This window comes from Gopherus flavomarginatus, chromosome 1 (genome assembly GCF_025201925.1).
Source record: "Gopherus flavomarginatus isolate rGopFla2 chromosome 1, rGopFla2.mat.asm, whole genome shotgun sequence".
NCBI classification, from domain to species: Eukaryota; Metazoa; Chordata; order Testudines; family Testudinidae; genus Gopherus; species Gopherus flavomarginatus.
The window spans coordinates 375,995,019-376,009,431 of NC_066617.1; the positions used below are offsets into that span (position 1 = coordinate 375,995,019).

At 46.2% G+C, this 14,413-nt stretch overlaps 1 protein-coding gene across 1 annotated transcript; it reads right to left on the reverse strand.

Moving 5' to 3' along the window:
* Positions 1-12,967: 12,967 nt before the first annotated feature.
* Positions 12,968-14,062, reverse strand: LOC127051240 (olfactory receptor 52R1-like). The gene has a single exon (XM_050953349.1). It carries the CDS (start codon positions 13,913-13,915, stop codon positions 12,968-12,970), a length of 948 nt encoding a protein of 315 aa, XP_050809306.1. The 5' UTR covers positions 13,916-14,062.
* Between the last annotated feature and the right edge of the window lie 351 nt (positions 14,063-14,413).

Below are 14,413 nucleotides of genomic sequence, written 5' to 3' on the forward strand. Positions count from 1 at the left end.
GGGACCTTCTTAAAACTGGTGGTTTCTTGCCCAATTTTTCTATTCCCCTGTCCCTGGGTAACACCAGGACCATTTGAGGGATCTGTCCATTTTCAACAGGGTTTGGGTTTGCCCCATTGGTTTGTTTCCTTGGGACATGCTGCTCTATTCCTTCTATTAGCCCTGATCAGACTAATAGTCCAATATTTAACTGGTCCCTATGTACAAATCTCCCAGGGCCAGTAGGGATAGTGTAAACCAGCAGTTTAGGATTGTTGTGGGTGACCACAGTGCGAGTATTTGACTCACACTTGTCCTGTTTTTTTTATTATGTCTCTGGCATCTATGCTTGTGAAATAGGTACATGGTTACCAGGTTTGATGAGAGCACCACTGGACTTTTCGTTTTCCTACTTTGGGCTGCAACTTTAGTTCTAGTGAGAGCAACTTTGCCGGCTGTTTTGGCCTGTCATGGACACCTTAGAGCCATTCATTGAAATTGGTCCCCTCATCTTTAGAAAAAAAGACTTCTTGTTGCTTCTCTGGCAGCACTCTTAAGTTAGCCATTTGAACAAGAGCCAGCCCTTGGAGCACCGTTTGAACTGGAACTGGCAGTCTCATGCCATCCAGAATCATATCAATAATCCACATCTGCATTTGCATGCAAGCCAGGGACAAGAGAACATTGCTCTGTAGGACACCAACAGCCTGCAAGTCGTGGAGATGATCCTTCTCTTAGGATTTTTCCCATTCCCCTAGAACCTGCGTCACCTCATTCTGTATGGAAATTAGCTGATCTAAGGATACCTTCAGGAGCACTGCTAAATCCTTTAGGTGTTGACCCATAGCTTTCATTTTATTTTCAGCCACTTTCTTATTTATATATAAAGAACTCCTACCCCAACACCATCTGTTCCTAAAATATCCCTTTCCTTTCGATCCATATGGGGTCTGGGAATATCATGAACATTTATCCAATTCCTCAAGCCCTATAGTATGATTGAATAACCTTTCCACAGTGGGATTCCATTACTGAAATATTTGATAAGGTAAGATCCACAATTACCTTCTTCAGTGTGTGGGCTGGATTAATTACCAAAGTCAAGATAAATCACATCCATCGATTTCCCCATATCCACAGAGCCTGTTATCTCATTATAGAATAAAGGCTTCCCTTGATCTTCTGGCAGTGCTCTTACTAGCGCAGCCCAATGTGTCGTTAGCCTTCTTGGCAACAAGGGCACATCGCTGACTCATACAGAATCATAGAATATTAGGGTTGGAAGGTGTGACGGGTTGGATCACAGAAACCCCTTGGGACCTGCCAACTGATGTGCCAAGACTAATTCTGCCCCTGCCTTCCCTGCCAGCTCGGGACTCCAGAATAGTGGCGTAGCCAGGTTCTAAGAGCAGGGGGAGCAAACATCAAAAAGGCGCCCCACCTTGGCTCTTCCTCGGCTGCTCCGCGCCCCCTGCTTGGCTGGCTTCTCCTGGCTGTGCCGCCTTCCCATGGCTCCTCCAGCCTTGCCACCCCCCCATGGCTCCTCCAGCCGCACTGTGGGCTGCCATGCAGTGCCTCCCCTCACTCCTGCGGCAGCGCCATCCCCCCATGAGTCCTCCGACCATGCCGCCCCCCCATGGCTCCTCTGGCCGTGCTGCGGGCTGCCATGCTGTGCCCCCCCTCACTCCTCCAGCTGCGCCGTCCCCCCATGAGTCCTCCGACCATGCCATCCTGCCATGGCTCCTCTAGTCTTGCCACCCCCCCATGGCTCCTCCGGCCACGCTGTGGGCTGCCATGCTCTACCCCCCTCACTCCTCCGGCCACGCCGAGCCGGTCCCCCATGGTTCCTCTGACCATGCCGCCCCCGCATGGCTCCTCCGGCCGTGCTGCGGGCTGCCATGCTGCGTCCCCCCCTCACTCCTCCGGCCACGCCGAGCCGGTCCCCCGTGGCTCCTCTGGCCACGCCGCCCTCCCCCTTGCCTGCAGGAGCCCCAGTGCCGGTTGTAACGACACAAACAGTTCCTGATCCCAATTCCCTACTTTGGGGGTTCTGAGCAAGCTCACCTGAACTGAGCATGCCCAGTAACCTTTGCTGTTGCCACTGCCCTCTCTCTGCCAACCCTGCACGCCAAGCTTCAGAGCAGAGTGTGGGCCTCGACCACTGGCACCGTGGTAACCCCTAACTAAGGCGCCGCTTTTGGGAAAATGTGCTGAGAGGAAGCATCTGCTTCCCCTGCACCCCACTAGCTATGCTACTGCTCCAGAACCCTGCTTGGTTGTGCCAGACATGCTTGCCGGCTACAAACACAGACCCAGGTCTGAACCATGTCCCACAAACTGCAGACTCAACTGAAAACATCTTAAGAAGTGTTCCTGTCTCTGACACGCAGATGCCCAATTCCCAGTGGAGTCCAAACCCCAAAGAAATCTGTTTTACCCTGTATAAAGCTTACACAGGGTAAACTCAAAAACTGTTCATCCTCTAGAACACTGATAGAGAGATATGCACCCCTCCTCCCCATACATACTCTGAGTTTATTAATAGGTAAAAAGTGATTTTATTAAATATAGAAAGTAGGATTTAAGTGATTCCAAGTAGTAAAAGACAGAACAAAGTGAATTACCAAGCAAACTAAAATAAAACATGCAAGTCTATCCCTAATACAATAAGAAAACTGAATACAGATAAAACATCCTCCTCAGAGATGTTCCAGTAAGTTTCTTTTACAGACTAGCCTCCTTCTAGTCTGGGTCCAGCAGTCACTCACACCCCCATGGTTACTGTCCTTTTTTCTAATTTCTTTCAGGTATCCTCTAGGGGTGGAGAGGCTATCTCTGGAGCTAGCTGAAGACAAAATGGAGGAGTCTCCGAGGGATTTAAACATACTTTCTCTTGTGTGTGCACACCCCTCCCTCCCCCTGTGTAGAATCCCAGCTACAAGATGGAGTTTTGGAGTCACATGGGCAAGTCACATGTCTATGCATGACTCAGAACTTACAGATAGCAGCCATGGTTCACATGCTATCTTGAACTGACCAAATGCCTTACTAAGGCTATTTAAAATTAAACCAATATACAGCCAATATTCATAATTCAAATACAAAAATGATATATACATATAAATAGGATGAATAGATTTAGTAGATCGTAACCTTTACAGAGATATGTTACATGGCATATGTAGAATAAAACATACAGCAGTTATGCCATATTTACCTTCATAAGCATACTTCCATAAAGCCTTATGGGGTGCAACATCACACCAGTCATCAAAATTGGTCACTTCATTCTTAGAAGAGATTTCTTGATGCTTCTCTGGCAGCACCCTTAAGTCAGCCACCTGTGCACCACACACCCTTTGCCCTTGAGTTTAGAAGACTCACCAGTACTTTTCCTTTGATTGCATTATTCAGTATGTTGGCTTGCTGGAGCCCATAAGGTAGGCTTGCCCTAGATGTTGGCTCCACAAGCACTCAATATCCATTGCATGGTCCTTAAGCACGTAACTCCCATTGATTTGGGTGTTCAGGAGCTCAGCAGATTGGCTGGAGAGAGGTATCTATTTCCATGTGGGATTGTCAGCTATGAGCCCTCTGCTGGAGAAAGGTGCCTAGGAAAGGTCAGCATTTTCTAGTGACAGATGCAAGAGAGATGTGGGAGACTCAGATCCAAAATCTATGTTCTACCTGCTTTGGAGCAGAGACATAACACATATCTCCCACATGAGTGTCCTGAGCACCCCACAAATGGCTATTCTGACTGGGGTACTCAGTCTCTCCAGCTTGTGCTGTATCACTTTATACAAACAAACATTCAGCAGAGCAGGGACTTGAATCTGGGTCTCCCACATTCTAGGTGAGGGTGCTAAACCACTGGGCTATTGAGATATTCTGGGGGTGCAAACACATGGACACACATGCAAACAGACACACACACAGACACACGTACACAAGCATACACTTGGATGCACACACACTGACCCACATGCAAGCACACACACAGTCTCACATGTGCATACACACCTGCACACACATGCAAACAGACACACACACAGACACACGTACACACAAAGACCCACGGATGTGCACACACACTTGGACCCACATGCACACACAAACACACATGCACACATGGAGTCACATACACACATACACACATGGACGCACATAAAAACACACACATTCCCAACCCACAGGGCCCCATCAGAGAGGCATGCTCTGAGAATTCCTAATAGATGGGGCCTGCTGGGGAAATGGGAGGGAACACCTCACTGGAGAATCCCACCAGAACTGAGGTCTTAGTGAAGACTCTGAGCAGCTCGTTATCTGTGGAGCTGTGTCAGTACTCAGGTTACTTTGTGCCGGCTACTGGCAGAACATAGGCTCCTACAGGGTAAGGTAGCAGATAAGCCAGGGCTTTGAGGAAGATAATGCTAAGCAGGGGGAGGGATAGCTCAGTGGTTTGAGCATTGGCCTGCTAAACCCAATGTTGTGAGTTCAATCCTTGGCAGGGCAATTTGGGGGTTGGTCCTGCTTTGAGCAGCAGTTTGTCTTGAGTTTCACTTCGTCATCTATGTCCCACTGGAAAGGGGGCAGGGCCTCAGAGTTCCGCTTAAAAGCAATAAGAAAGGTAGAAACCCCATGAGATAATGAGCTGTACACAGACCTATTCCCCAGTCTGTCATGCTGACACAGCACAGTAAGGCCAGGAAAGGATTCAATGTCACTTTATCTGTCCTGTAATTAACTTAGGGAAGAGGGCCCAGCACCATTTCACCAGACAGCTCTGCATGGAGATCAGTCTCTGAGCCAGAGCACAAGGAGAAACATTAGATCTCTTTATGAATAAAGAGCCAGAGCAGCCTGTCCTGGATCTGTTTGGTCCTCACCCTGTAGATGATGGGGTTTAGCATGGGGGTCACCAGGAGGTTCACATTGCCAGTGAGAACTCAGAAATGCAGGGCCACATTCTGGCCAAATCAGTATGTGAGGGAGGAGAAGAGAGCTGAAATGAAAAAGGCTAAGATGGAACAGAGGTGGGAGCTGCAGGTCCCAAAGGTCTTGAGCCAGGCATCCTTTGTCAGGAGGCTGAAGATGGCCCTGAGGATCTGGGTATAGGACAAGGCAACAAAAAACATATCCAAACCCTTTACAAAGAATAGCACAAAGAGGCCATAATAACTACTGATGCAGGTATCAGCGCATGCCAGCTTCACCACAGCTGTATGTGCACAGTATGTATCGGGTATGATGTTGGTTTCAGAATATGGCCACTGCCTTGTCAGGATGAGATAGGGCAGTATGATCATGCCACCAAGCAGCACCACAGCCAAGTCAATCTTGGCCACCACGTGGTATGCCAGGACAGTGCAATGTCTGAGGGGATCACAGATGGCCACATAGCGATCAAAACCCATGGCCATGAGGATCCCAGACTCCATCACCGAGAACAAGTGAATGAAGTACATCTGGGTGAGGCAGGTACTGAAATCGATCTCCCTCGAATTGAACCAGAAGGTGCTCAGCATTTTGGGCAGCATGGATGTAGACAACACCAGGTTGGTGATGGCCAGCATGCAAAGGAAATAGTACATGGGGGCATGGAAGCTCCTCTCCCTCTTTATGATCAACAGGATGGTGAGGATCCCCGAGACAGCTATGATGTACATGGCACAGAAGGGGATGGAGATCCAGACATGAGCCCCCTCCAGGCCAGGAATGCCCAGCAGGATGAAGGTGGAGGGGTTGGTGAAGTCGGTTGTGTTAGAATCTGACATGGAGTAAAGGAGAAGGTGTCCAACTCTGAGGCAGAACGGTGTCTCTTGCATTTACTGTATGTTCCTCTGAATTTGTATATGTGCCCAGGCTCTAGGGTGATGGTCACAGTACCAATGCCTGAATGGAAAGGAAATGTTAATAGGAGACACTACATGCACAACTGGGGACTGTTCTCATGGGTGAAGGAAATTGGTCACTCTTCACACACTGAAAAAAAGACATTTTCACTATTCAGATAAATGAATTATTAACAACTGACTCTGCTAATGCCAAGTCCACATTTTATGGCGCTCAAAATCTAAGAGTGAAAAAGAAACAAAGCTTTGACAAAACATTACCAGAGGGAAACATCCCAATTAGAACTCACCTCATGGGAAACACCTGAGCATCATTGACAGCAGCTCCATGGAAACAGTGGCTTATTTGCAGCCGTGGCCAAAACAAAGACAATGTTCAGATGCCCAAGGAGGGGAATGGAGAATACCCTGCTCTGGACATGCGCTCCGTTGTGGACACTCGTTCTCTATATAGTGTATAGCCAATAGACGGGGGATTTCTGAGACAGGCTAAGAGAATGGGAGAGGCCACCATATGCCGACAGAGTGTTGAGCATAGAGAAGAGACAAAGAAGGGGGCTTATGATAGATGAGAGATAAATAACGAATGGAACTGATTACATTCAAATGGACAAATACAGAACAGTTCCCGACCAGTAATATCTATAGACACTTAGATTCAGAGCGTTAGCTGTGTTAGACGATATCTGCAAAAACAACAAAGAGTCCTTGTGGCACCTCAGAGACTTACAAATTCATTTTGGACTAAGCTTTCATGGGCTAGAACCTACTTCATCAAATGCATGGAGTGGAAAATACAGGAGCACGTATAAATACATGAAAAGATGTGAATTGTCTTACAGAGTGTGAAGTCAGTCTAAGGAGGCAATTCACTTAGTGTTTCAAAAGGGCTAATTCCCCAAAGGAGAGGCAAAAGATCAATAAAAGTGATTGAGAGGAACAATTTCAAGATTAAAAATGAGAATGAAAATTGGGAGTTCTTGAAGAAGAGTTTATGAGTTTGGCAAAAATTCACTATTCCACTATCAAGAAAGTAGAGAATTTTGGACAAAAAACTTGGTTTACTGACAAAGTGAAGGCAACAATTGGGACGGGGCATTGCGGGGGAGAGGGAACAGAACGGTTAGAAATATATAACATATGGGGAAAAGGGAAAATAGAGAGCAAATAATACAAATTGGAATTTATGAAAATTCATAAGAGATGCTAAAAACGTCATAGAAAAATCCAGGTTTTGCAGGTTTAAGAATCACAAAAAGGAACTTATTAAAGTATTTTGAGAACAAAAGAAATCCTAGAAAAGGTTTAGCTCAATTCTTTGAGGGAGAAATAAAGTTTGTTAATGTTGCAGGAAAGGTAGATACCTTCAATATATAATTGTGTTCTGCATTCGGAAAGAAGCAGAATGAGAAACATATATCACCTAAGATGATAAAATACTTCCCAGTCCATTAGAAGACAAGGATGGTGACAAACAGCATCTACAATTGAATCGTAGAGTTCCAAACACCTGAGTTACGACTGGCTGATCAAGTGCACATCTCACTGGGAACCAGAGGTACACGGTGAGGCAGCCGGAGAGCCAAAAGGAAAAGAAAACGGGGGAGGGAGAACAGGACAGATCTGGGTTAAATGTAAAATATTCAATTAAAAAAGGGAAAGTTTAAAAAAAAGATTTTACAAAATTAATAAAGAATGGAAAAGCTGGGCTGGGATTAGTTAAAAAAAACATAGGAATATAATTAATGCCAGTCAACAACATGGTGTATGGAAAACATGTCTTGTCAGATAAACCCGATTTTATCCTGAAATGAGAACACACTTTTGATCAACCAAGGGAACCAAGCAGATGCAATACACTTTGATTTCTCTGAGGCGTTTGTTTCAGTAGGTGGAAAAATTCAGATAAAAAAATGCACACTATGCAATATCAGTAGAGCACATGTAAAGTGGACCAAAAACTGGCTAACTGAAAGATCTTAGGAAACAGTTGTCAATGGGCCATTGTTAATTTTTCTCTTTGATTCCAGATCATTGATGAAAATATTGAATAGTGTTGGGCCAAAAACGGATCCCTGCAGAACCTCATAAAAACACGCACCCTCTCCAATTTTTCAACATCATTTCTGAAATGTGGAACCTGGGAGTGGAAACAGTCAGTGTGGAGGTAAAATCATTCTCTTGCTCCAACTCACCACTCCCCTGTTTATATATCCAAGGATCTCATCAGTGCTTTTGGCAACAGCATCAAGCTGGGAGCTCACAATGAGTTGGGTGTCTACAATGACCCCTAAATCCTTTCCACGGTCCCTGTGTCCCATAATGCAGTGCCGTGGTCTGTGGATCAAGACTGCATTCCCTCTTCCAAGAGGATCCCTTTGCATTTGTCTGTATTAAAATATTTTGTTTCCATGGCCCCAGCTCACCATATGTTCCAGGTCAATCAATGTGCCTGCCCCAGCCTCCTTTTTGTAACCAATCTGCCAATCTTTGGGTCATCTGTAAATTTTATCTGCAGAGAGTGACTTAAGGAGCTTCATTTATTCATCTTAAATATCAATAACATACTCTTTAATCTACTGAAGAAAGGAAAAGCAGGACCCAATCACTGGAATCTGAAGCCAAAAATATTATAGTTGGAAATAAGGGCTAAATGTTGACACTACTTATATGGACAGCAGAGGTTCTCCTGTCAAAGTTGTTAATCCATCTCCCCAAGAGGGGAAGCTAAGTCCATTGAAGAATTCTTCTGTTGACCTAATGCCTTCTACACCAGGGTTAGGTTGATATAGCTACATTTTTCAGGGGTGTTGATTTTTTCAGAAAAGGGAAATGGAAATCATGGGAGGTGATAGTACTCAACTACCAGGCACTGGTTAGGCCTCAGCTGGAGCATTGTGTCTAGGTTGGGTCACCGATGTATAGGAAGGATGTAGAGAAATTGGAAAGGATCCAGAGGCAAGCGACAATGATGATCAAAGGGATAGAGGACAAGGCATACGAGCAAGGGCTGAAGCAACCATTTGTGTTTGGTTTGGAAAAGACGAGATTGAGGGAGAGATGGGAGCAGTCTTTGGATACTTGAAAGGCTGCGATAAGAAAGATGGAGGAATTACATCTGAGGAAAAACTTCCTAACTTTAAGAACAGGAGGACAGTGGAACAGACACTTTGTGAGGTTGTGGAAGCTCCTCCCCTGGAGGTATCCCTAAGGTGGCGGGACGCCAGTCTCTCTAGGATGGTTTAGACACAACACATCCTACATATTGGTAGCCGGTTAACTCCATGGCTCTATGATTCTGTAAAGTAAAATCCTAGATTGGAGCAGGGCTTTGTCACACAGATGTTATAAGGCTCGACTCAAGGGTAACTGAGTAAAATTTAGTGGCCTGTGTTATACAGGACATCAGGCTGGATGATCAAATCACCCCTTCTGACCTTAAATTATATGAATCTTTCAGCAAAGAAAGTAAATCAGGGATTTGTATTTACTCTGTTTCACAACACACAAACAAGGGAACATTCAGTTACATAGAAAATCTGAAAGTTTAACACCCAATACCTGTTTGACCTGTGGAACTCATTAGCACTGACATTATTGAAGTAAACAGCTTAGCCATTGTAGGTGGTTCTGGGGGGCCCCCTTAGTTAAGGCTCTCTGAGAGCTTCAATTAGGAGATCTCATTTTATTTTTTTTTAAGTTTGCCAGACTGTAACGATTAGGACTTACATTTGCAATGCTGGGTGTCTCCTCCTGGCTGAATTGTGTTTTCAATGTTTCAGGCATAACAGTTCAGCCAAAGTCTCAAATGAAGCTAGGAGAGTGCTGCCCATGTTCAAAAATTCTTATAATTATTCCTCAATTCTTTGCAGCAGATAAAAGTCAGGTAATGACCCCCCCTCCCCCTGCACACACACACTTTTAACAGACAAAACCTAAAATTGCTAGAGGAGGGAGCGGGCAGTGTCTGTGCATTAACACACAGCTGGCTCCTGAGTTCTTTATTCAGTTCTTACTCCAAGGGAAATTTTGCCTTAGTGGGTCCTGAGCAAAATACAGGGCATGGCCTCCAAATTTGGCCTTGTACTGTCCATCTACTAACATCTTTCATCATGAAGGATCCACTAAAATACATCTGCCTCAGGCCGTGAGGCCATTGGCAGGGGCAGCTTGGTGTTCACAGAAAGGAATGACATTTTGGACAGTGATACGGGTCAAACTCAGCCATGTGGCAAGGGCCTGGGATTTTTAATGGCTGTGCAGATCATTAAGGACAATAGACTTATTCTCTATCCCATCAGGCTCATGTTGCTCTTGGTTTGTCCAGCAGGTGAACTCACCAGCTAGAGATGGGAATCTGTGAATTGCGAAGTGGAAGTGTCTTTCTTGGGAATCCCCATCAGGTAGCCATATCCCACACCTCTCTCACCCCAGCGTATGCAACAACATCCCACGCTGAGAGCTGATGCAGGGCTCTGTGCAATCCCAGTGGGGTTCGCTCAGCCTCTAGAGGAGAAGTGTCATCTGGATGCAAAGAGGCCGGAGACCGGAGACACTCTAGCCAATGTCTTTCTTTCCATGTCTGCGCTGCTGTGTCTGTTGTCCAGCTTTAAGAGTAAACAGTAATTAAAGGACCTTTCCAAAGGGAGATGAGAACTCTTGGGCTTTGAGCTGAGTCAGAGAGGAATTGGCTGCTCTGTGCATTTGTGTATATTTAAAAATTATAGTTGATTACGAAGAAAACTTGGGATAGTGCCTAGGCCTCCCTAGGGTCAGATGCTCTGTAAATGCCTAGGATGGCTTCGTAGATAGCAGACAGACCAATTCCCTGGTGAGCTGCAGACTCAATTCCCTGGAGTCCCCACTAAAGAAAAACTCCAACAGGTCTTAAAAAGAAAGCTTTATATAAAAAGAAAGAAAAAAGGACATTAAAAATAGGCTCTGTATCAAGTAGACAATATACAGGATCAATTGCTTAAAAGAAAAATGAATAAACAGCCTTATTCAAAAAGAATACAATTTAAAACATTCCAGCAACTACACACATGTAAATACAAAAGAAAACAATATAAACCTATTGTCTTATTATCTTTGTACTTACAACTTGGAAACAGAAGATTAGAAAGCCAGGAGATAGAAAAATCACTCTTAGAGCTGAGAGGGCACAGACACAAGACAAAGAACAAAGAACTCACACCCAAAACTTCCCTCCACCCAGATTTGAAAAAGTCTTGTTTCCTGATTGGTCCTCTGGTCAGGTGTTTGGTTCCCTGTGTTAACCCTTTACAGGTAAAAGAACATTAACCCTTAGCTATCTGTTTATGACATCTCAGCAGCTCTTTCACAGCTGCCTTCCATATCTTACCAATCCATGGAATTACTTCCTCCTCTCTGTCTAATGGGTCATTAGCATTTTCATAGATAATCATTTTCAGCAGGATCGACCTCCTGTCCTAAAGAGACAGGGTTAGTTTTCTTTAAGCACGTCAGGAACAAACTCCTGAAAAATTAGGACCTGGATTGAGGTACCCTTCATTACCCCTCTCTCTGCCCCCGAGAGAGGGGGAGGTCAGTTACACGGTTCCCTCTCAAAGCCTGAACCACAGGCTGAGTGCCTGGGTACAGAGATGCTGAACCAGCCATTCTGTCCTGGGCATCCTCTCCCATGTGACCAGTGAGGAGACATTCCTGTACTCCCACTATTCCTTCCCCAGTTTCCTTATCTGGACCCTCTCCTAGGATACATAACTCTATACTCTCTAAGGTAGAATCTACCCCCTGCTTAGCCATGCAGGGCTCACACCTGGCAGTATGGACAATTTTGTCACTGGCAGGCTTTACGCCTCCTTCCTTCGAAAGGTGGTATTGCCTCCTCGTGCTTTCCCAAGACAAACCCTCGTACCAGAGGGGAGACCAGAGGAGAGGGAAGAGATAACAGGGCTGTGGTGAAGGAACAAAGGAGCCATCCTGGAGATGGAGCAATTGAAGGCCCTCAAGCAGTTGAAACTCTCTGGTAATGGTGCAGAGTCTGGGAAGAGACTCAGGCAGAGTTTTGAGATACATCTATGCAAGCAGCTGGGTTTGCTGACAGAGAAGACCAGCAGAAAATTGCAATCTTCTTAAAAAGTACAAAATTGAGGCAGTGGATGTCTTTATCAGCATGCAACTCAGGCTTTGTCTACACTAACAATTTTGTTGGTAAAACTTTTGGGAGTCATGGGTGTGAAAAAACACACCCCTGACCGATAAATGTTGCATCAGCGGGAGGCACTCATTGGACTTGGTTAATTATGCTGGCAGAAGTGGTCTATGGGACACATGTAGTATAAAACATATTCCAGATATGTCATATTTATACTCCTAAGCATATTTCTATGAAGCATTATAGGAGAGCCTGGCTCCCAGCCCATTCCCATTGCAGGGACCCTGCCTGCTAGAGACCCTCAGTCAGGAGGAAAGAGAGGAAGCTGAAAGCTAAAACAATAAGTCACACAATGGTCTCTGCCCTCGGGACTCTGCTGAGACTTAGGGGTCACAAGCTGTATGATGCACAGCCTTGCACACCTGCCACACAACCCTGTACTCAACCCTCAGTTGCTTTTATACAGCTTCCTGGACTCCAGCTCTGCTCCTGATTGTCCTGTTGGCCCCAGTGCTGCATCCACTGCAGGCTACTTGTCAGACTGCAGCAGCTCCTTTCTCAGACTCGGGCAGAGAGAGACCAGCTGGGGGCTGGGGGCTGGGGGCAGAGAGGTGGAGATGATCCAGTGAGAGGTTGGGGATGGGGAGAAGAGCAGTGAGCGACAAGGGTGGACTTTGGAAGAAAAGGCAGAACAGTGGCAGGGCCTTGCTGGTAGAATTAAAAGGGGGCAGGGCCTTGGGGAAATAGGCAGGGCAGGGCATGGGCCCTCAGGGGTCCAGTTAAATGCAGTTGGAAGGATGGGAACCCTATGTTAGTTGTACACAGACCGATTCCCCAGTCTGTCGCGTTGACACAGCACAGTAAGGCCAGGAAAGGATTCAATGTCACTTTGACAGTCTAGTAAGTGATTCAGGGAAGTGGGCCCAGGCCTATCTCACCAGCCAGCTCTGAACGCAGTTTGGTCTGACAGTTAGAGCACCAGGATTACAATTCAGATGTCTTTATGAGAAAGGAACCAGAGCAGCCTGTCCTGGATCTGTTTGGTCCTCACACCGTAGATGATGGGGTTTAGCATGGGTGGCACCAGGAGGCTCACGTTGCCAATGAGAACATGGAAATGCAGGGCCACATTGTTGCCAAATCGGTATGTGAGGGAGGAGAAGAGAGCTGGGATGTAAAAGGCTAAAATGGAACAGAGGTGAGAGCTGCAGGTCCCAAAAGTCTTGAGCCGGGCGTCCTGTCTGGGGAGGCTGAAGATGGCCCTGAGGATCTGGGTATAGGACACAGCAATAAAAAACATATCCAGACCCCTGATGCAGAATAGCACAAAGAGGCAGTAGTAATTAGTGATGTGGGTGTCGGCGCAAGCCAGCTTCACCACTGCTATGTGCGTGCAGTGTATGTCGGGGATGATGTTGCTTTTGCAATATGGCCACTGCCTCGCCAGTAAGGGATAGGGCAGTATGAGCATGATGCCACGCAGCACCACGGCCAGGCCAATCTTAGCCACCACGGGGTTTGTCAGGGTGATGGAATGGCTCAGGGGATGGCAGATGGCCACATAGCGATCAAAAGCCATGGCCACAAAGATCCCAGATTCCATCGCTGAGAAGCAGTGAATGAAGTACAGCTGGGTGAGGCAAGCACTGAAATCGATCTCTCTGGAATTGAACCAGAAGATCGCTAGCATTTTAGGCAGGGTGGATGTGGACAGGACGAGGTCAGTGACAGCCAGCATGCAGAGGAAATAGTTCATGGGCCCATGGAGACTTGGTTCCCTCTTCACGATGAACAGGATGATGAAGTTTCCCAAGACAGCTATGACGTACATGGTGCAGAAGGGGATGGAGATCCACACATGGGCTGCCTCCAGGCCAGGAATGCCCAGCAGGATGAAAGTGGAGGGGTTGGTGAAGTCAGTTGTGTTGGAATCTGACATGGAGTAGGAGAGAAGGTGTCCAACACTGAGGGAGAATGGAGTCTCCTGCACGTACTATACGTTCCTCTGATTTCCTTAATGTTCTCAGGCTCTAGGGTGATGGTCGCAGTACGAATGCCTGGATGGAGAGACAATGTTAATATGAGACACTACACACACTATGGGGGGGGGGTTGTTATGAGGGGTGAAAAAGAAACAAAGCTTTGATAAAACATGTACCGGAGGGAAATATCTCCACTAGAACTCACACTATGGGACAGACCTGGTCGCCACTGATGGCAGCTCGGCTCATTCTTAGCAGTGGTCAAAACAAAGAGAATGTTCAGATGCCTAAGGAATGGGATGGAGAATAATCTGCTCTGGACACACACTCAGTTGTGGACATTCAGTCTCTATAAAGGATAAAGCCGATAGAAAGGGGATTTCTGAGACAGGCTCTGAGAATGGGAGAGGCTGCCAACAGACTGTGAAGTCTGGGCCTGTTTAGTTTAGAGAAGA